General features: G+C 50.0%; 2 protein-coding genes and 1 long non-coding RNA gene across 3 annotated transcripts; 1 reads left to right on the top strand and 2 right to left on the bottom strand.

Annotated features, from left to right (window-relative positions):
* Positions 1-577: 577 nt before the first annotated feature.
* Positions 578-1,164, bottom strand: C4H6orf226 (chromosome 4 C6orf226 homolog). Its single transcript, XM_032340005.1, has one exon. The coding sequence runs from the start codon at positions 1,106-1,108 to the stop codon at positions 857-859; it is 252 nt and encodes an 83-aa protein (XP_032195896.1). The 5' UTR covers positions 1,109-1,164; the 3' UTR covers positions 578-856.
* Positions 1,165-1,751: 587 nt separating this feature from the next.
* LOC116588638 lies at positions 1,752-4,924 on the bottom strand. Its single transcript, XR_004285029.1, has 3 exons — positions 4,849-4,924; positions 2,315-2,424; positions 1,752-1,784 (listed from the first exon to the last, which is right to left on the bottom strand). It is a non-coding gene; the product is annotated as an uncharacterized LOC116588638 (long non-coding RNA).
* A 9,216-nt stretch (positions 4,925-14,140) lies between these two features.
* On the top strand, positions 14,141-19,511 carry PTCRA (pre T cell antigen receptor alpha). Its single transcript, XM_032340000.1, has 5 exons — positions 14,141-14,278; positions 16,418-16,477; positions 17,050-17,370; positions 18,268-18,312; positions 18,951-19,511. The coding sequence occupies exons 1-5, from the start codon at positions 14,221-14,223 to the stop codon at positions 19,256-19,258; spliced, it is 792 nt and encodes a 263-aa protein (XP_032195891.1). The 5' UTR covers positions 14,141-14,220; the 3' UTR covers positions 19,259-19,511.
* Positions 19,512-20,392: the final 881 nt, after the last annotated feature.

The following is a 20,392-nucleotide window of genomic DNA, read 5'->3' on the forward strand; positions in this document are numbered from 1 at the left end:
AGCCTGATCCAACTAGTTGCCAGAGATTTTGTTTTTGATCGGCTTTTTTTCTTTTCTATTTTATTTTATTTATTTATTTGATAAGAGATCACAAGTAGGCAGAGAGACAGGCTTAGAAAGAGGAGAAAACAGGCTCCCCGCTGAGCAGAGAGCCCTGATTCGGGGCTCCATCCCAGGATCCTGGGATCATGACCTGAGCTGAAGGCAGAGTCTTAACCCACTGAGCCACCCAGGCGCCCCTTTTGATCGTCTTTTTTAATGCTTTGGGATTTTACTGGTTTAATGTGTCTTTGAAGTACTTCTGGGGCCAAGTGTAATCATCAAATCTTGCATTGCTAGCCGCTGATCTGGAGAATGGCTGGAATCAACACCATGTTGATCCCAAATCCACTTCCACAGCCGCCAGAATAAGCTGACCTGGAAGTAAAACACTGACACTCTCCTACGTCACTAACAGAATTTGTTCCCCCTGAGCCAGACCGTCAGTGTGTTTAAAAAGTGGCAGTTTAAAAATGAAAACACATCTATGCATCTCAGTAAAGGATGAGATTTGCCAAATACAAGGTCTGAAACGGGATTTGAAAAACTTTTTTTTTAATGACGATGGTCCAGAAATACGGATACAAAAGTCAACTGTAAGGACGCTCCCAGGAGGCTAAAGTCCAGCTAAGACCGGTTGGGGCAAATGCAGAAAAGACGAATAACCGTGGCCGGTATCCACGGTCAGGTGATGCAGGACACAGTCACGCCTTCCAGGTCTAGGAGGCGAAGGACCTCGAGCCACAGGAACCCACTTTGTGCCATCAGGAAGACGCAGTTACTGCCTCAGCCAGCAGGGCCCCTCCACGCGGTTCATCTACCGGGATCCGAGGGTGGGCGGCGCGGGGGCCTTGGCCGATCCCGCGGCCTCCCATGGCTTGGGCCTCCGCGGGAGCCGGGACGACGTGGGTTCGCCGTGGGTCGCCGCGATGTGGCGCTTCTCCACGCCCGGGAGCTCCCGGCCCTGCTGAACCAGCTGCAGGAGCTGCGCCAGGCTCACCGAGGCGGGGGCTGCATCCTCCGGCGCCGGGCTGGGGCCCGAGCAGCTCCGACCGCCCGGCTGCTCCATGCCCGGCTGCTCCTTGCCCGCTCGCTCAGTCCGACTCGAGAGCGCTTCCGGGTGGGGTGGGTGCAACCACCGTCGGAGGAAATGGAGGGGGTGCGTAGACCATACCAAGTCGGCCCAGGAAGGGGGAGCGCTTGAGACCGCGACCGGCTCCACGCAGAGCGCTTCTCTTAGACACACACACACCAGCTCCACGGAGAAACCCTTCACACACACACACACACACACACACACACACACTCCACGCAGAAACCCTTCACTCACACACACACACACACACACACACTCCACGCAGAAACCCTTCACACACACACACACACACACACACTCCACGCAGAAACGCTTCACACACACGGAAAACAGCTCACACCAGAGCCTGCAAAGTGCAGTCCTTTAGAAGGAACTCGAAGGCTTGCACAGAACGGGCTTACGTGCGGACACGCTGATTCAGGCAAAAAGACCCAATTTGCCACACATGCATAGGAACTAAGTATAAACCTCTGGTCGTCGTCTTCTTCTTCTTCTTCTTCTTCTTCTTCTTCTTCTTCTTCTTCTTCTTCTTCTTCTTCTTCTTCCTACTTTTTCTGCTTCTTTCTTCCTCCTCCTCCTCCTCCTCCTCCTCCTCCTCCTCCTCTTCTTCTTCTTCTTCTTCTTCTTCTTCTTCTTCTTCTTCTTCTTTCTACTTTTTCTTCTTCTTTCTTCTTCTTCTTTTTTAAAGATTGATTGATTGATTGACTGATTGATTTGAGAGAGTGAGCTAGCCAGAGAAGAGCATGAGTAGGAGGAGGGGCAGCGGGAAAGGGAGACACAGACTCCCCGCTGAGCAGGGAGCCCCATACGGGGCTCCATCCAGTGACTGGGATCATGACCTGAGCCGAAGCTGGAGGCAGAGGCTTACCCGCCGCTCCTTATTTCTTTTTAAAGTAATGTTTTGGGGCGCTGCTGGGTTGTGCTGCCTTCGGCTCAGGTCATGATCCCAGGGTCCTAGGATCAGCCCCGCATCAGGCTCCTTGCTCAGCAGGGAGCCTGCGTCTCCCTCTGCCTGCTGCTCCTCCTGCTTGTGTTCTCTCTTTCTACCTCTCTAATAAATAGAACCTTTAAAAGAAAGTTTTTTAACAAATCATCTCTTGGGGCTGGAACTCACGACCCCCCAAGATCAAAAGTCGCATGCTTCACCAGCTGAGCCAGTCAGACACCCTCAGTACAAACCTGTCTTCACACACCTCCAGGGACACATGTAGAGACACCAGGCACATGTAGAGACTCATAGCAAGCGGAACATCTCCGAGCTGGACTCTGCAGCTCTACACGAAAAACAGCTGTGGAGAGATTGCCAGTGGCCTCAGAACTGGGAGTAAGTGACAGTACCACAGAGCCTTGCCACTCTCTCCCCATTTCCTGCCAAGGAGACTCTATTCCGGGTGTTCCCAACGAGGATGAGAAAAGATGAAGGCGAGCCACCTGTGCTGCAGTCCCTCTGACTGCTGGCAAAGCCAGTGTCCATAATTCTCAAGTTTCAAAGTTTATGGAAAGTTGGCTTGATCTGACACACACTGCCTTCACCATGTAATGGAAGTCTAATTACTATTAACAGAAGGAACTGGCGCCCTGCGTCTCCTGAGGTGATCCACTGAGGAGGACGCTATGGAGATAGGAACACTCTATTTCTTCAGTATTCCTGTCCGAAAGGTTCACTCTGAATCTAGTCTTTTTTTTTTTTTTAAGATTTTATTTATTTGACAGAGAGATCACAAGTAGGCAGAGGCAGGCAGAGAGAGAGAGAGAAGCAGGCTCCCCACTGAGGAGAGAGCCAGATGCGGGGCCTGATCCCAAGACCCTGAGATCATGACCTGAGCTGAAGGCAGAGGCTTTAACCCACTGAGCCACCCAGGCACCTCTGAATCTAGTCTTGAGGAAATGAACAGACCAAGCAAAGTGAGAGACATTCTGTAAATGACTGGCCTGGATGCTTCATAAATGTCAGTGTCATAAATGTGTTGGGATGCTCACAAATTCTGATCAGATGGGTGACTGCGGACTCTCTTCTGTGGTCCCTCCATGTCCTCTCTCCACCCTTATCCACCCAGCTTCTGCACACTGACATCCATAGACACTGCAATGGGCTCCCTTAACCTCTGGCTTTGGGGTCTGGCCAGTGGGGGCCCCAGTGGAAGAAAGAAGGTCAGGGTGTTTATTCCTCAGTTTCCCTCCCTCCGGGATTCCCGCTGGCTTCAGGGTCTCTCCACCAGCTCTCTGGTTTGGGGACCCTGCCACTGCTCCCTTCCCTCACCCCTTCAGGCCTGTTACCAGTTCCAGTACCGCATTGTCACTTGGGATTTCCCTTTACTGTGCCATATCTCTATAAATAGGCCCTTTATTAAATCCTCCTCAAATTTCCCTATATGCATGTGCCCTCTGTTTCCTGTCTATACTCACCAGTAATAGAATTGGCTCCAGGAACAGCCTCAGGCAGAATACTGAGACCAGACTGATCATAAATTCGGAGAGTACAGGGCAAGCCTCCTTGCTGAGGGAGCAATGCATCCAGTAATCCACTGCATAAGGACTATGGACATTACCCAAATTCTCCTTGGGGGTGGCAGGGGTCAAGTGGAGAGTACTGCGTTGTTGAGGTAGGGAGATGGCAGGAGAGATGGCTCTGCTTCATATGGCTGAGGACTGGCATCAGAATGTCCTCGTAAGGGTTTCCAAGGGGCAGTGCTAATGAAGTGTTAGCACAGGAGTGTGCTGACACAAGGGCACTGAGGGGGAAGGCGTGGGTCTCTGAGAGGAGATGTGGACGTCTGGGCAGACATGTAGTGCCTCTCTTTCCCCGGACATCAGCTTCAGGACTCTTTCCACCTCCAATCTTCCCTGGCTCTTCTCAAATTAGATCCCAGAATAGCCTGGGCAGAAAAGCATGAGGCCCACGCTGAAAGCAGAACGCCCAGACAGAAAGAATTACAGACCTTGTTAAACTCCCTTGGCAGGGTCCAGAGCCGTGTGCGTGGGAATAAGTTCTAAGAGAAATAGACCCAGGAGGGTGGAATGTAAGGCTCCATTTGGCCAAACACAACACCATGGATGCTCATCCAGGGTTTGGGATTTAATGTGTTGGCTCGAGCACCCGGGAGAGGCATCAATCGTCTATGAGGTTGGTTAATTAAAGCCTGGACTTAATGGTAGCCTACAGTTAGGAAACTTGAAATGCCAGAATCTCTCTGGCATACTGTAGAGGAAGGAATCCAAAATTTCAGGAAGGTGGGAATGCTAGATTGGATTTATTATGTGCAACCTGGTTAGCCACCCCTCAGCACATATTTTAATGGGGTCTAGAAAACCCTCCCTTCTCCAAAGCATTAAGAAATGCTTTGGTGAGGGGCACCTGGTTGGCTCTGTTGGTTAAGGGCCTACCTTCGGCTCAGGTCATGATTCCGGGGTCCTGGGTTTGAGCCCTGAATTGGGCTCCCTGCTCAGGGGGGAACCTTCCTCTGCCTCTCCCTCTGCCTGCTGCTCTGCCTGCTTGTGTGTGTTCTCTCTCTCTCTGTCTGTCAAATATGTAAATAAAATCTTAAAAAAAAAAATAGTGAGGGGCTCCTGGCTGTCTCAGTCAGTAGAGGAGGCAACACTTGTCCTCAGAGTCAAGAGTTTGAGCCCCAGGTTGAGTGTAAAGTTTACTTTAAAAAAAGAAAGAAAATGAAGAGGAAATGCATTGGTGAGAGCTACCTGTCTCCTTGACTTACTCTGATGGCTGTCCTCTGTCAGCTGGAGGTGCTGCTGGGGTGCTGGATGAATCCGTGGAATTATAGTCTACGATCTCAGTGGGAATAATGGTATCCTGGTAACATAAAGGCCAGGTGGTGATGTTTAACAGACAAAGGCAAGGTAGCTATAATACCTCCTGTAAAGACATGGGAGGGGCACCTGGGTGGCTCAGTCGGTTAAGCAGTGGCCTTTGGCTCAGGTCATGATCCCAGGGTCCTGGGATCAAGCCCCACCTTGGGCTCTCCTTACTCTATGGGGAGTCTGCTTCTCCCTCTCCTGCCCCCTCCCCTGCTTGGGCTCTCTGTCTCTCACTCTCTTGAGGGCCCATCTGACTTACAGCCCAATGCTGGGTCCCTGATTGGCCACAACTTTCACCAGGTTGGGGACAGATCCAACTGGACCCTCTTAGCATGGAAGGGCTATGCTTTACCCTCATGGGAACAGACACATATTCCAGGTATGAATTCACCTTCTCTGCCTCCAATGCTGCTGTCAGCACCACCATTCTGCCAGCAGCAGGCATTCTGATGGACAGAATGAATACCTTACCCATCACCGTGGCATTCCACTTAACATCACCTCCAACTGGGGCACACATTTCACTGCCAAAAAATGAATAAATGAGCTCACTCCCGAGGAATTCACTGGTCTTCCCATGTGCCGCATGACCCAAAAGCAGCTGGCAAGATAGGATGGTGGATGGACCTGCTGAAGGTTCATCTAGAACATAACTGAGAGGGACGCCTGGGTGGCTCAGTGGGTTAAAGCCTCTGTCTTCAGCTCAGGTCATGATCCCAGGGTCCTGGGATCGAGCCCCACATCAGGCTCTCTGCTCAGCAGGGAGCCTGCTTCCCCCTCTCTCTCTCTGCCTGCCTCTCTGCCTACTTGTGATCTCTGTCTGTCAAATAAATAAATAAAATCTTAAAAAAAAAAAAAAAAGAACGTAACTGAGAAGCTGCACCTGCCAGAGGCAAGGGCTGTCCTACTGGTTGCAGCGTATTCTTCTCACCACAACCATGCGTGGTCATATAGAGCCAAGACATAAGGGCAGTGGGAGGCGCCTCGCGATTATTCCTCAAGGCTACCAACTACTGAAAGAAATTTTTTGCTACCCATTCCAGTAATGGAATGGACTCAGGGAGCTTGGTGATCCCAGTACCCAAGGGAGAAACACTTCTACCATACAGTAATCATAGTACTGATGACTTGGAAGCTGAGATGGCGCCTGGCTATTCTGATCCAATATGCAGAGAAAGGCACCTCTGGAATGTCTTGGTTGACTAGACCAAATTACTAAACAAAAGTAGGCTGCTCCTGCATCTGAGATGGGGCTCGGTTTGGAGTCCAGGGGATTCACCAAGGTATCTCTTCTTAGTCCTCCAACAGGAGTCCAGCTTAACAGGACAATTCAGCAACCCAACAAAGTCAAGACCATCTAAGGACTCAGACCCCATAGGAAGCAACCCACCAGGGAAAGAATCTGGTGCTGGCAAAGGATAAGGAGAATGTGTGAAATGTGTGAATGGGAGTGAAAGTAGGCAAGTGTGAGTTGAACTTAGGCTGCATAACCCCCAGGTGTCCCCTGCTAACTTAGGTAAAGAACCCTTGTCGTAGGTAACATTTTAGCTTTCAGTAGGAGCATGGTCAAATTGACATTCTCCCTCACTGATATTGTAGTACATGGGACACTGTGCGTCCTGTGTGCTAGGGGCATGGATTTCTTTCATCTGGACAAAAGATAAGAGGTGCTTCCCTGGGGCGGCTGGGTGGCTTAGTGGGTTAAGCCTCTGCCTTTGGCTCAGATCATGATCTCAGGGTCCTAGGATCTAGCCCCACATAGGGCTCTCTGCTTAGCGGGGAGCCTGCTTCCACCTCTCTCTCTGCCTGCCTCTCTGCCTACTTATGATCTCTCTCTGTCAAATAAATAAGTAAGATCTTAAAAAGAAAAAAAAAGAGGTGCTTCCCTGAGGCCCTTCAGAACTGCCCCCACCACACCCCTCCCACACACCAGGCGTGTGCTCTGAGAAGCCGAACTGCACCAAAGGACTCCTACACCCTCCACTTAGATTCATCCAAAGGGGGCAACAGCTGGGGGTCAGAAGATGGGAGGATGCCCAAGTCAGGGAATTTATTCTCCCACTTCCCTAGCTGCTGGATCCACACCAACTACGTCCATCAACTGAAGGTCCCATCTACTGCCAGGTACCCTCTGCACACAGCTCTCTTCTCTCTCCAGCTCTGGGTTCCAGTAACCACACCCCCTCCTCCCCTCTTCAGACCTCGGGTGCCAGTACCCGCCGTTATTAGCTGGAGAGTGCTGTTACAGCTCCAGTGATTCCCCCACCCCCTACCCATATCTTTATAAATAGTCCTTTTATTTTTTTTTCAATATTTTATTTATTTATTTGAGAGAGAAAACATGAGTTGGGGGGAGGGCAGAGAGAGAGGGAGAAGCAGTCTCCACACCAAGTGGGGTGCCTGATGCTGGGTTCGAAGGCAGACGCGTAACTGACTGAGCCACCCAGGTGTCCCTATAATATGTATTTTAGTTAGGATTGGCTTTGGCAGTGAGCATCAGAAAACCCCAAATAACAACAGTTTATATAAGATAAAACACTCTAAATTCTTTCTCATATAAATTAAACTTGGTGTTATGCAAGCCAAATCTGGTGGTGGCTCCGTGAACATTAGATCATACTATATATGCATCTTTTAATCCTCTTTAAATGAGCATCATAATTGAAACATTTTCCCATGTCATCATAAACCCTTCAGAAAGAATCAAGACTTGGCTCAAGTGTCAGCTTCTAAATCACTTTTCCTAATGCTCACACCAACTCCAGAAGGATGATCTCCCTCTCCAAGAACCCCACTCTCTACTGCTATACACACACACACACACACACACACACACACACACACACATTCAGTCATGGTGTCTGCTATGCTCCAAGTTCCTGATCTGTTTGTGAGCTTGTCTTCCTTGACTGCTGGGAGCATCTCTTTTTGTCTTATTATCTCCAGCCCCAATTCCTGGAATAAAACAGACACCAATAAATGAGAAGGATATTTTAAGACCTGCATAATATTTGATCATATAGAAGCACCTTAGTTTACTTAGCTATTTCCTTGGGTGTTTTTGTTTTGCTTTAGATTTGTATTTATTTATTTGATATAGGGGAGAGAGAGAAAGCATGGGCCCGGGGAGGGGCAGAGAGAGAGAGCATGCGCACATGGGCTGGGAGAGGGGCAGAGAGAGGGGGAAGCCGACTCCAGGCTGAGTGTGGGAGCCTGGATGTGGGGCTCAATCCCAGGATCCTGGGATCATGACCCGAGTGGACATGACACTTAACCGAATGAGCCACCCAGGCACCCCTAGCTATTTCCTTGTTACTAAACATTCAGGTGATTTTTATTCCGTACTATAACTATCATAGTGGGATTTTTTTTTCCCGATCAGTGAAAATAGGTGCTCCTCTCAGTGTTAACTGGAAGAGACTTCTCCTTGCTACTTCAGCACCCACACACATACTGGTTGCAATCTTCTGATTGGATGGGTCAGATTCACAATCAGTAATCGCTTGGTCATATTGGTGGTCTTTTTCCAATAAGCACTGCTACTTTTCCTTAACTTTCCTTTCTTAAAAAATGATTTTATTTATCCATTTGTCAGAGAGAGAGAGCGAGCACAAGCAGGGGGAGAGGCAGGCAGAGGGAGCAGCAGGCTCCCCACTGAGCAGGGAGCCAGATATGGGACTCAATCCCAGGACTCAGGGATCAAGACCTGCGGAGCCACCCAGGCATCGCCTTAATTTTCTTTTTCAGGTCTTATGTGGTTCATCTCAGTCTAAAAGGGCCCCTGATTTTCTATTTGACAAAAAAAGGGGAGACAGGGCTAATCCGTTGTGCATCAGGCGTTCGGATGGGTACTCCGATTGGACAATCTCCTAAAAAGAACTCTGGAGAGAGACCTGTAAACACGTCCGTCCCGGCCGTTAGCTCCCAGCTCCCGGGCTTTGCTGCGTAACAATCTCCGCTAAGTGACTTCGTTTTTCTGTCTCAGTTTCCCCAGCTGTGACCACGGATTCCAACACCTGGTAGGGTGGTTGTGAGGATCAAACGGAGAGGTCTGCGAACAGGACCTGGCTCTTAGCAGCGGGTCAACAAACCGCAGGTTTAATCCGGAGCGAGGAGCTCAGAGAAGGATTTTAGCTTTGAGATTCAAGGCCGGATTATTGGGGCAACCTCACCGCCCTGAGTAAGGGCATCTTTCGGGTCAGCAAGACTGTGGCCTCAGAGGGAGATTCTTGGGGCTCCTGGAAGGAGCAGACCAATGAGAGATCGGGCAAGGAAGGCTTGCAAGCCGGCCTGTGGCGGGAAGCAGGGGAAAGCGATTAAGTGGGAGGGTAGCTAAGCGGGCAGTGGCGGCTGCTGGCACCGGGGTCTAATGCCTCCCCATCCTCCCCATCCCTGGGAAGCTCTTAAAACCCTAAAGGGGACAGAGGATTCCTTCCCCATCTGTAATGTGGTAACGGAGCCCGGGCCAGCACCTCCCGGGGCTGCAGGGCGCGAGAATCGTTAGGGACACCTGCCTCCCCCGCCCCCTCCCGGCGGGAGCCCGCGCGGACCCAGCGCACCTGCGCGCGGGCAGCGCCTGGGAACACGCGGCGTCTCAGGCCTCCAGGCCGCGCAGAGGGAAGGGGGCGGGAGCGCGGGGAGCCGGGCCAGCGCGGCCGGGGCTCCCTCCTCACGTGCGAGGGTGCAGTCCCCACGCTATTAAAGCAACCCGCGGGAAGAGGCTGGCACCAGAATAAAGAAGTCGGGGAGCCAGGAAAAATTAACCGGCCAACATAAAAGATACTAACGTAGAGAATGTTTCACAAATAATAGGGACAGGAAGGTGTATTCAATTAATAACCCTGAGATCATCGATTAGCTCTTTGGGGAGGGGGAATGAAATTTAGATGCATATCTTCTACCCTACACCAAAATTAATCTCTGATAGAGTTAAATGGTGGTGGGGGTGTGGGGATTAAACTTCACACGCACAAAAAGACTTGGTAGAATGTATCTCTAGAGGGGGAAGGACTTTTCTCGATTTAAAAGGGATGTGGTAATTCCCATTAGGAAAGATGGATGCATTGGTTCATACAAGAAAAAACAAAAACAAAAACAAAACAAAACACGTCAGTTAAGAAAAAAAGGGAAATTAAAAGTAACCAGTGGGGGCGCCTTGTTGGTTCAGTGGGTTGAAGCCTCTGCCTTTTGCTCAGGTCATGATCCCAGAGTCATGGGATAGAGCCCCGCATCCCGCTCTCTGCTCGGCAGGGAGCCTGCTTCTCCCACTCCCTTCTCTCTGCCTGCCTGTCTGCCTACTTGTGATCTCTGTCTGTCAAATAAATTTAAAAATAATAAGAAGAAAATAAAAGTAACCAATGAGTTAGGAATGGCTTCGGCACGTGCAACGCACAAGGATTGGTATGATCGCTATGTGAAAGCCCTTACAGAATTAGTAAAACACCAGGACTGCAAGAGGGCAATAAGCATTACAATGAAGGAAACAAGGAAATGAGAAAAGAATGCTGTAATCAGAGAACTGATAATATTTTCTAACTGATTAAATTAGGATTTTTTTTTTTTTTTAAGGAATGCCAAATGCTGGTGGGGACTCCCTGGCCTTTCATACACTGAGATAGAATATAAATTGGTATAACAGATGTGTATCAGGGAGCCCTAGATGCTCAGCATCAGTCATCACTAGGGAAATGCAGAATGAAGTCGCACTGAGATAACGCTTCACACTTACTGGGATGGCCACTATGGAAAAAAAAATCACAAGTGTTGGCAAGGATGTCGAGAAATTACAATTCTTGTATATTGTTGTCGGAATATAACTGGAAAACAGTATGACAGTTCCCTCCCAAAATTAAAAACAAAGTTACCATGTGATCTAATTCCACTTTGGGGTATACATACAAAAAGAATTGAAAGCAGGGTCTTGAAGAGATATTTGTACACCCCTGTTCACAATAGCGTTATTGACAATAGCTAAAACATGGAAGCAACTATTGAAAGATGTTCATCGAGAGATAATGGATAAGAAGCCAAGTGTGGTATAGCATGTGGGGAACAAAGGCAAAAGAGAAATTATTAAATTTCCTGGGACACCTGGGTGGCTCAGTTGGTTAAGCAGCTGCCTTCGGCTCGGGTCATGATCCCAGCGTCGTGGGATCGAGTCCCACATCGGGATTCTTGCTCCGCAGGGAGCCTGCTTCTCCCTCTGACTCTGCCTTCCACTCTGACTGCCTGTGCTCGCTCTCGCTCGCTCTCTCTCTGACAAATAAATAAATAAAATCTAAAAAAAAAAAATGCAATAAATTTCCTTACTACCTACAGCCCATTGAGAAGTCTTTGAAACAGGAAGAGTGACTGACGTTCCTCCAGCGACCCAACTGCCTCTGGTGTTAACACTTTCCTAAAGGCAAAAGGCAATCCTAGCCCCACCATCCACCCCCAGGATCCTGTAAATCTACTTTAACATATAAAAACTCCTTTAGAAATTTCCTTTATCTCTAAATCCTCCAAGATACCTGTTGGCAATCATCCCCAAGCATATATGGCCCACCGATATACATCTGAAGGGTCTCGTGACTAAGGTTTTATTAGATGGTAATAAATTACATTTTCCCAACAGCAGCCAGCCCCCTCAAGGTCCTGGAAACCTTGCTTCCAAATTCCTTAGAGATTTACACTATCCCTAACCCCCTCCCAACTTGGGAGTATATAATGGGCCACTCCTCATGACCCTGGTGCAGCTCTTTCTGCCCTCGAGTCCTGTCCCGTGCTTTAATATAAATCACCTTTTGGGGTGCCTGGGTGACTCAGTGAGACAAGCCTCTTTTTTTTTTTTTTTAAGATTTTTTATTTATTTGACAGAGAGGCAAAGCAGAGAGAGAGAGGGGAGGAAAGCAGGCAGAGAGGCAGGCAGAGAGAGAGAGGGAGGGAAGCAGGCTCCCTGAGGAGCAGAGAGCCCAATGCGGGGCTCGATTCCAGGACCCTGGGATCATGACCTGAGCCGAAGGCAGAGGCTTTAACCCACTGACCCACCCAGGCGCCCTGAGGTAAGCCTCTTTATGTTTTTAAAATTTTACCAAAACGGGGCACCTAGCTGGTTCAGTGGGTTAAACCACTGCCTTTGGTTCAGTTCATGGTCTCAGGGTCCTGGAATCAAGCCCCACATCAGGCTTTCTGCTCAGCAGGGAGCCTGCTTCCCACCCCCAACCCCTCCCCCAGCCGCCTGCCTCTCCGTCTACTTGTAATCTCTCTCTCTCTGTCCAATAATAAATAAAATCTTTAAAAAAAAAAAAAAACTATCGGGCGCCTGAGTGGCTCAGTGGGTTAAGCCGCTGCCTTCGGCTCAGGTCATGATCTCAGGGTCCTGGGATCGAGTCCCGCATCAGGCTCTCTGCTCAGCAGGGATCCTGCTTCCTCCTCTCTCTCTGCCTGCCTCTCTGCCTACTTGTGTTCTCTGTCAAATAAATAAATAAAATCTTTAAAAAAAAAAAAACTATCTATAAAAAAAATCAGCTTTTCACCAAAGACATCTTCAAGAATTCTTTCTTGGCCGTCAGGTTTGAATTCTAATGTCTTTTCCTACATCAGTACATACATACAATGGAATATTATTTGACCCTAAAAAAGGAAGGATATTCTGACACTTTCCACAACACGGTTGATGACATCATGTTGTGTGAAACAAGCCAGGCACAAAAAAAAACAAATTCTCGGGACGCCTGGGTGGCTCAGTTGGTTAAGCAGCTGCCTTCAGCTCAGGTCATGATCCCAGCGTCCTGGGATCGAGTCCCACATCGGGCTCCTTGCTCAGCAGGGAGCCTGCTTCTCCCTCTGCCTCTGCCTGCCTCTCTGTCTGCCTATGCTCGCTTTCTCCCCCTCTCTCTCTCTGATAAATAAATAAAATAAAAATCTTTAAAAAAACAAAAAACAAATTCTCTATGATTCCACTTTACTGAGGTAGTCAAATTCACAGAGACAGAAAACAAAGTGGTGGTTGCCATGGGATTGAGGGGAGACAGAATGGAGAGTTAGTGTCTAATGGGGACAGAGTTTTAGTTTTGCAAGATGAACATAATTCTAGAGATAGACTGTGGTGATGTTCTCACAACACTGTGAATGTACTTACTACCACTAAACTGTATACTTAAAAATGGTGAGAATGATAAATTTTATGTTATGTATACTTTACCACAACTGAAAAAAAGTTTTTAAAATTTCATTTATTTATATGACAGAGAGAGAGCGAGAGCGAGATCATAATAAGCAGGGGGAGCCACAGACAGAGGGAGAAGGAGGGAGCCCGATGTGGGTCTCAATCCCAGGACCCTGGGATCATGACCTGAGCTGAAGGCAGAGGCTTAAGAGCTGAGCCACCCAGGTGCCCCTATTTTTAATATTTCTTCATGATACTAGGAGGCCTCCCAAGAATTTATTTTTATTTTTATTTTAAAGATTTTATTTATTTATTTGACAGAGATCATAAGTAGGCAGAGAGGCAGGCAGAGAGAGAGGAGGGGAAGCAGGCTGCCTGCTGAGCAGAGAGCCTGATGCAGGGCTTGAACCCAGGACCCTGGGATCATGACCTGAGCCGAAAGCAGAGGCTTTAACCCACTGAGCCACCCAGGTGCCCCAAGAGTTTATTTTTAAAAAGGGGTTCAAGGGAAGGGGCATGGAATATATGGAAGATCTCCAAAACTTCTCCTAAATTTCGATGTGAACCTGAAACTGCTCTGAAAAATAAATTCTGTTTTTAAATGGGTGGATATGGGTGGGTGTGGGTATGAGGTATTGTAATAACATGGAAATGAGTGTGTTGGGCTTTGGGGCTATAGTAAGGCCAGTCTGCCCCCTGCCATCTGTTGGCCTCGAGCAGGTCATTCCATGTCTCTGAGCCCCAGTTGCCTCATGTGCGACGGAGCTCACAGCTGCTGGGTGGGTGGAGCGGTGAGCTGAATGGAAGGCTCAGGGTGCTGCCTGGTGCCCAGTATCCCATAGGTGGCTGAGCCAGTGACTGGGAAAGGGCTTTGCAGACCGTGCTGTGCTCTTCAACCAGGAGGGAGTAGGGTGTGGGAGGGGCACCCTGAGTTGCTGGGCCCCTGAGAGAGGACCGGGTTTGAGGGCCAGGGTGGAGGCAGGAGGGGCTCCTCACCGGGAAACGGATCTGGCTCGTGGTGGAACAGCTGGGCCTGCTGCCTGGGAGACAGTCTTGCGGGCGCCTCCTCCCACAGCCCACACCTCAAGTCTGCAGCTGGGCCCTGCCTCCTCTCAGGAGGGCCATGGCCAGGACCTGGCTGCTGCTTCTCCTGGCCCTCGGATGTCCAGCCCTGCCCACAGGTGAGCCCCCTCCCTGCCTCCCTCTCTGTGCCCCATTAGTTGGCCCAAGCCCCCCTCCCAAGCTCTGGTACTCCCTGGGTAGGCGAGCGTCTCATCATAAGCCCACCATTTCCTTCCCCATCATCTTCTGCCTTCCAGCTGCCTCGCCCTGGGGCCCTGAGTCCGATCCCTGTCTGCTGTGTTGGAGTCCCTGGTTGGGCAGTCGCCTCTTGGAGGTGTAGAGACATGACAGCAAGCTGGATAGACATCCAGGGAGGATGGAGATGGGGTAGCCTGGGCTGAGACAGGGCAACGTTGTAAGGTCATCTCCTGTCCTTCCTGTCCCGGGCTCCTGCCCTCAGATTGCTCTATTCCCACAGGGCTCAAAATGTCTCATGTTCACTCCCTGCTCCCCCTTCTCAGTAGGCTTTCAGGGGAGGTTGCAAGGCCCCAGTGACTTCTTAAGGGTATTACCCTCAGTCCTTCAAAGATCGAGGATGGGGTCAAAGGACTTGTGTTTAGAGGCGAGAATTCCAGCTTCATCTAGAAACATGCACGTGTTTGCATGTATGTGGTGGGGGAAGGTCATCTTTGATCTAAAGCTGGCCCCCAGTATTTTCACAAGCTCTCCCTTGCTAGGGAGATAAACCACATCCACGTGGAGCAGGAAGAGCCCATGGCAAGAGGTCCGAGCTCTGAGAAGGAGGCAGCTAGGGTGAGGAGAAGCAATCCCGGGCAGCTTCGTGGAGGAGGCACATGCTAAACTCAACCTGGGGAAAGCATCTGTATAAGTGAAGAGGCTCAGGAGCTCGAGGGTCCTGGAGCTCACTCTTAGCTTTCTCTGTCCCCTTTGTTTGCCATGTCTTATTATATCAGCATTGATAATAATACTAATACTTCTGTGCCAAGGTGTTTGATATTCATGATCTTTTTTCTTCACAACAATTTTCCTGGGCTGGTGTTATTAACCTCATTATATGGATGCAGCAATTAAGATTCAGTAAATTAAGCAGACAAGTTGGGAGTCCACCCAACTCTGCCTGAGGCCATGTCCCAGGCTTGATGCACTGTGTCATGTAGCAAAATCTTAGTCATCCTTCCAAGTGGGGTGGTCTACGGGAGTGGGAGTCAGAGACCCGAGTTCAAATCCTGAGTAGGCTGCTTACTGTCCACATGCTTCTAGATCTGTTCTTTGACCTTCAAGAAATCTTTCCTGAGCACCCTTCTCTGACCTCCCACAAGATCCTCCGGTGTCCTTTCCTGCATCCTGGGGTAATTCTTTATTCTTTTATTCTTTTCTTTCTTTTTTTTTTTTTTAAAGATTTTATTTACTTCTTTGAGAGAGAGAAACAGCTAGCAAGAGAGAGCACAAGCAGAGAAGAGAGGTAGAAGCAGACTCCTTGCCGAGCAGGGAGCCCCATGTAGGGCTCGATCCCAGGATCCTGGGATCATGACCCAAGTCAAAGGCAGACACCTAATGACTGAGCCACCCAGGCACCCCGCCCTTAAAAAAAATTTTTTTTTAAACTATAAACTATAGTTTATAAAGTTTATAAACCATAAACTTTAAACTATAAACTTAAATAATAAAGACATACACTGGAAATGGGTGAATTGTAGGGTGCCTGGGTGGCTCAGTTGGTTGGGCATCTGCCATTGGCTCAGGTCATAATCCCAGAGTCCTGGGATAGAGTCCCACATCAGGCTCCCTTGCTCAGTGGAGAGCCTGTGTCTCTCTCTCCCTCTGCCTGTCCCCTCCAACTTGTGCTCTCTCTCTCACTCTCACTCTCTATCTCAAATAAATAAATAAAATCTTCAAAAAAAAAAAAAAAAGAAATGGGTGAATTGTATAGTACATAAAGTATATCTGAACAAAGGTCTTTAAAACATACTTTAGGAGCACCTGGCTGGCTCAGTCAGTACAGCATGGGACTCTTGGTCTCTGGGTTATGAGTTGGAGCCCCACATTGAGTGTAAAGATTACATAAAAATAAAATCTTAAAAAAAAAAGAACAGACCTACAGAAAAGAACTGACAATGATTAAATAAACACTTATGCATATCCCATTCAGATTAACAAATGGTTTACATTTTGCCATATTTGAATCAGACAAAAGAAACAAAAAGTTACATTCAAAACCCTCTTTGATCTCCTTCCAGATCTTGTTTCCTTCCCTTCCCCGCCAGTGGTAACCACCCTCCTGAGGCTGGCACGACCAGGTATTGTAAGAATTTGTTGCTGCATCTGCTATCTTTCCCCTGGGACTGCATTCCTTGAGGGCAGGGCCAATGTCTTCATCAGTGTTACATCCCCAGTTCCTGGCACAGATAGGTTGAGATAGGATAGATGGGTGAGGGATGGATGGATGCCTGGAAGCATGGACAGACACACAGATAGAAGGTAGAAAGAGTAGGTGTGGGGTGCCTGGGTGGCTCAGTGGGTTAAGCCTCTTGCCTTCGGCTCAGGTCATGATCCCAGGGCCCTGGGATCGAGTCCCGCATCAGGCTCTCTGCTCAGCAGGGAGCCTACTCTCCCCTTCCCTCTGCCTGTCTCTCTGCCTACTTGTGATCTCTCTCTGTGTCAAATAAATAAATAAAATCTAAAAAAAAAAAAAAGTAGATGTAGGAAGGATGGTTGCTGGGGGAAGGATGAATGAACAGATGGGCAAATGCAAGGAGAGAGGAATGGATGCGTGGATGGAAGGAGATGGATGATGGAAAGCAAACCCAGATGGAAGGATAGAAGCTGGCAGGGACAGACTGGCCCCCCACAGGTGCATGCTCTCTTGCAGGTGTGGGGGGCACACCATTCCCCTCTCTGGCCCCGCCGATCACGCTGCTGGTGGACGGGAAGCAGCAGACACTGGTGGTCTGCCTGGTCCTCGATGTTGCACCCCCAGGCTTTGGGGGCCCCATCTGGTTCTCAGCTGGCAATGGCAGCTCCCTGGATGCTTTCACCTACGGCCCTTCCCCAGAGGCTGACGGCACCTGGACTAGCTTGGCTCAGCTCTCTCTGCCCTCCGAGGAGCTGGCAGCCTGGGAGAACTTGGTCTGCCACACAGGGCCTGAGGCTGGCGACCGCAGCCAGAGCACACGGCCCCTACAGCTGTCAGGTGGGGACAGAGCTGGGGCCCCTGTGGATGCTCCCTGCCCCTCCCACACACTCTGGAAACAGGATATGCTGGGAGACAGGGCAGGATCTCACGGGGGCATGGTGGGTGTCCCTGTGCCAACTCTCCAAATGAACCCTGGGTTCGGAGCAGGGTGGCCTCAGGGCCCTGAGTCTTGGGTTTGCAACTCCTTCAAATATCCAGGCCTCAAGTATCTCCTTCAAATCCAGGTTCTGAGGCATGACCTCCAAGAGTTAATTACACTGCCTCCCTCCTATTACCTTGGGTTGATATCTAGATTTATGTAGCTAAGGTTAATATCTATATCACCCTATCTATGACACCTGACCTAGCAGAACCAAATGACAATCAAATAACACAATGCTACCATCTACTTATTGACTACACTGTGCCAGGCACTGTTGGAAACACCTCATATTCATGAAGAAAACCATATTATTTTCCCAATTTTACAGGCCAGAGATGTTTAAGGGACGTGTCCAAAGCCAGCTGTTATTATTACTAGATGACTGGCTTCCTGGTTTTGGATTATGGTAGTTTTGGCATCTTCCAAATGGGAATGTTTGTTGAATAAATGCCCTGCCTTTCAAAGGAGGCTGCTAAGAATCCAAGTCCTCGTCTAAAAGTGCTAAGAGACCTCAGCTTCCCTGGGGAGGGGCTGGCGGAGGGAACACAGAATAGTGGACAGTGGGGACAGAGAAAGATTTGAGTCCCTGAGAGACATTGTAGCAAATGGGCTCAGGTTTCCTGGTGCTTGTTCATTTGTCCATTTATGCAACTTGCCATGCGTGGCTGCCACCTGCCAGGCCTGGGGCACAGAGCTTGGGTGGATGGCAGAGCCCATCCCCAAAGACTCATTCTCTTCCTCTTGGCTGCCAGGAGAGGCTTCCTCAGCCAGGACCTGCCTCTGGGAGCGTCTAAGGGGTGAGTACTGGGGACCAGGATCTTCAGCCTGTTTGGGTCTGGCATGACGGTCCCACTTGTGTTGGGGTCGGGGGGCGGCGTGGTGGGTGGTTCCTGAAGAGGCTGCCTTGCTGGGTTGGGGCACTGACAAGCCTGGGCTTCAGTCTATCTACGGGTAGATGGGGGTGGATCCTATGACCCCAGACTAATTCCTGGCCACCAGTTGAAAAGCGTAGGTGACAGCTAACAGAGGGCTCTGTGAAGCTCTCTCCGGGCAGCCCAGATAGATGGTGTCAGCGTCAGAGCCATGAGAGACCAGACCACCCACCAGACGGAGTACTGAGTCCAGTTCTACTTCCGCACATAGAGAATAGGGGTCCGGTTCCTCTCTGCGTCAGATGCTAATCCCTGCTTGGCCTGCATCCCCCTGATTTTGGGAGAATAAAATAAAATGAAGGCTAGGAAGGAATGTGTTACTATTTCCAATTAGAGCTGAGGCTAGACACCAAGGAGGACTTTCCCAGGCTTTGGGGAACGGCGGGGAGGAGGAATGGCAGGAGCGGAGGACAAGGCCCCTGCTCCCCGGAGAACTTTCTCGGACGGGTGGGGCTGGGGCTGAAGCCGGCCTCTGGCCCTAACCGATCGTCTCCGTCCCGCAGGGACGCGGGGCCAGGCCCTGCGGCTGGGGGCTCTGCGGCTGCTACTCTTCAAGCTGCTGCTGTTGGACGTGCTCCTGACCTGCAGCCGCCTCCGCGCCCCACCTTCCGCGCTGGGGGACCCCGGGCTCCCCGCGCCCCCCACCTGCCGGCAGGCGCCCATTGGTCTCCCGCAGCCTCCGCCCGCGGGCGGGCCCTCAGCCCCCGCCGCCTGGATTGGTGGCTGTGCTGGAGGGGCCACCCGCCCAGGGCTCACCGTACCCGCCCCGCTGACGCCGCAGCCCCGCCGTTCTGGCCAGGAGCCCCCCTAGAGCCCAGGCTGGAAGGAGGGGATGCTCTCTACCTATCGAGCTTGGGCCCGGTGCTCATGAGCCTCCCCGAAATTCCTTCCTTAAGGCTTGCAGTATTTGTTTGTGACCTGCCTTCTCCTGCAGATGGAAGTTTCCGGGGCAGGGCTCTGTCTCCTGTCCCAGACTGAGGCCTTCTCAGGGAGGAGGGTGGTGTGCCACAGGTATTGAGACATTTGAGGGGCAGAGAACTGAAAAACAATTAAAGGAGAACGTAAATGACACAAACGAAACATCTGAATTCATGTCTGCCCTGGGAGGAGGGAATCTGGCAAATTTTGAAGAGCCAGAAATCTGGGAAGTTTCCCTGAGGAAGAGGGCTTCCTGAGGGTGAGACTCTAGAACTGCAGAGTGATGCCGGGTTTGGGGAGGACGGTTTGGGGAGGACGCTGTCCTACCTCTGTCTCCTCCCACAGCCAGGCAGAAAAGGCCTCCACTCTGTCTCCTCAACCTGGCCCAGCCTCTGTGAGAGGTCAGGGCGAGGAGCCCAGGAAGTCAGGAAGGTGGGGTGCTGGGCCCCACATGAAGTTTTGTACAGACTTGACAGAAAAGAACAGGGCCAGGATCCCAGGGTAGCAAGATCATGTACAATGCCAAGAGCATGGATGTTAATTCCAAACTTACACCTTATTAATCAATTAAGGGTCATTATTCATTTAACAAATATTCATTGAGCATCAGGCCTGAGTCAGGCACTAAAGAAATTTGTTTTGTTTTGTTTTTTTAAGATTTTATTTATTTATATGAGAGAGAGAGCAAGTAAGAGAGAGCATGAGAGGGGAGAAGGTCAGAGGGAGAAGCAGACTCCTCGAGGAGCTGGGAGCCCGATGCAAGACTCCATCCCAGGACTCCGGGATCATGACCTGACCCAAAGGCAGTTGCTTAACCAACTGAGCCACCCAGGCACCCTGTTTCTTTCTTCCTTTTTTAAAAGATTTTATTTATTTACTTGACAGAGAGATAGAGAGACAGCAAGAGAGGGAATACAAGCAGGGGGAGTGGGAGAGGGACAAGCAGGCTCTCCACTGAGCAGGGAGCCTGATGGAGGGCTTGATCCCAGGATTCCCAGATCATGACCTAAGCTGAAGGCAGAGGCTT

Source organism: Mustela erminea, chromosome 4, assembly GCF_009829155.1.
Source record: "Mustela erminea isolate mMusErm1 chromosome 4, mMusErm1.Pri, whole genome shotgun sequence".
Taxonomy (NCBI): Eukaryota; Metazoa; Chordata; class Mammalia; order Carnivora; family Mustelidae; genus Mustela; species Mustela erminea.

What these genes read in the sequence shown, in the direction of transcription:
- C4H6orf226 (XM_032340005.1), bottom strand. Translation starts at nt 1,108, where the DNA reads ATGGAGCAGCCGGGCGGTCGGAGCTGCTCGGGCCCCAGCCCGGCGCCG.
- PTCRA (XM_032340000.1), top strand. Translation starts at nt 14,221, where the DNA reads ATGGCCAGGACCTGGCTGCTGCTTCTCCTGGCCCTCGGATGTCCAGCC. An exon ending in ATGTCCAGCCCTGCCCACAG is followed by an intron (nt 14,279 to 16,417) that starts GTGAGCCCCCTC and finishes ATCTCCTTCCAG; the next exon opens with ATCTTGTTTCCTTCCCTTCC. An exon ending in ACGGCCCCTACAGCTGTCAG is followed by an intron (nt 17,371 to 18,267) that starts GTGGGGACAGAG and finishes CTTGGCTGCCAG; the next exon opens with GAGAGGCTTCCTCAGCCAGG.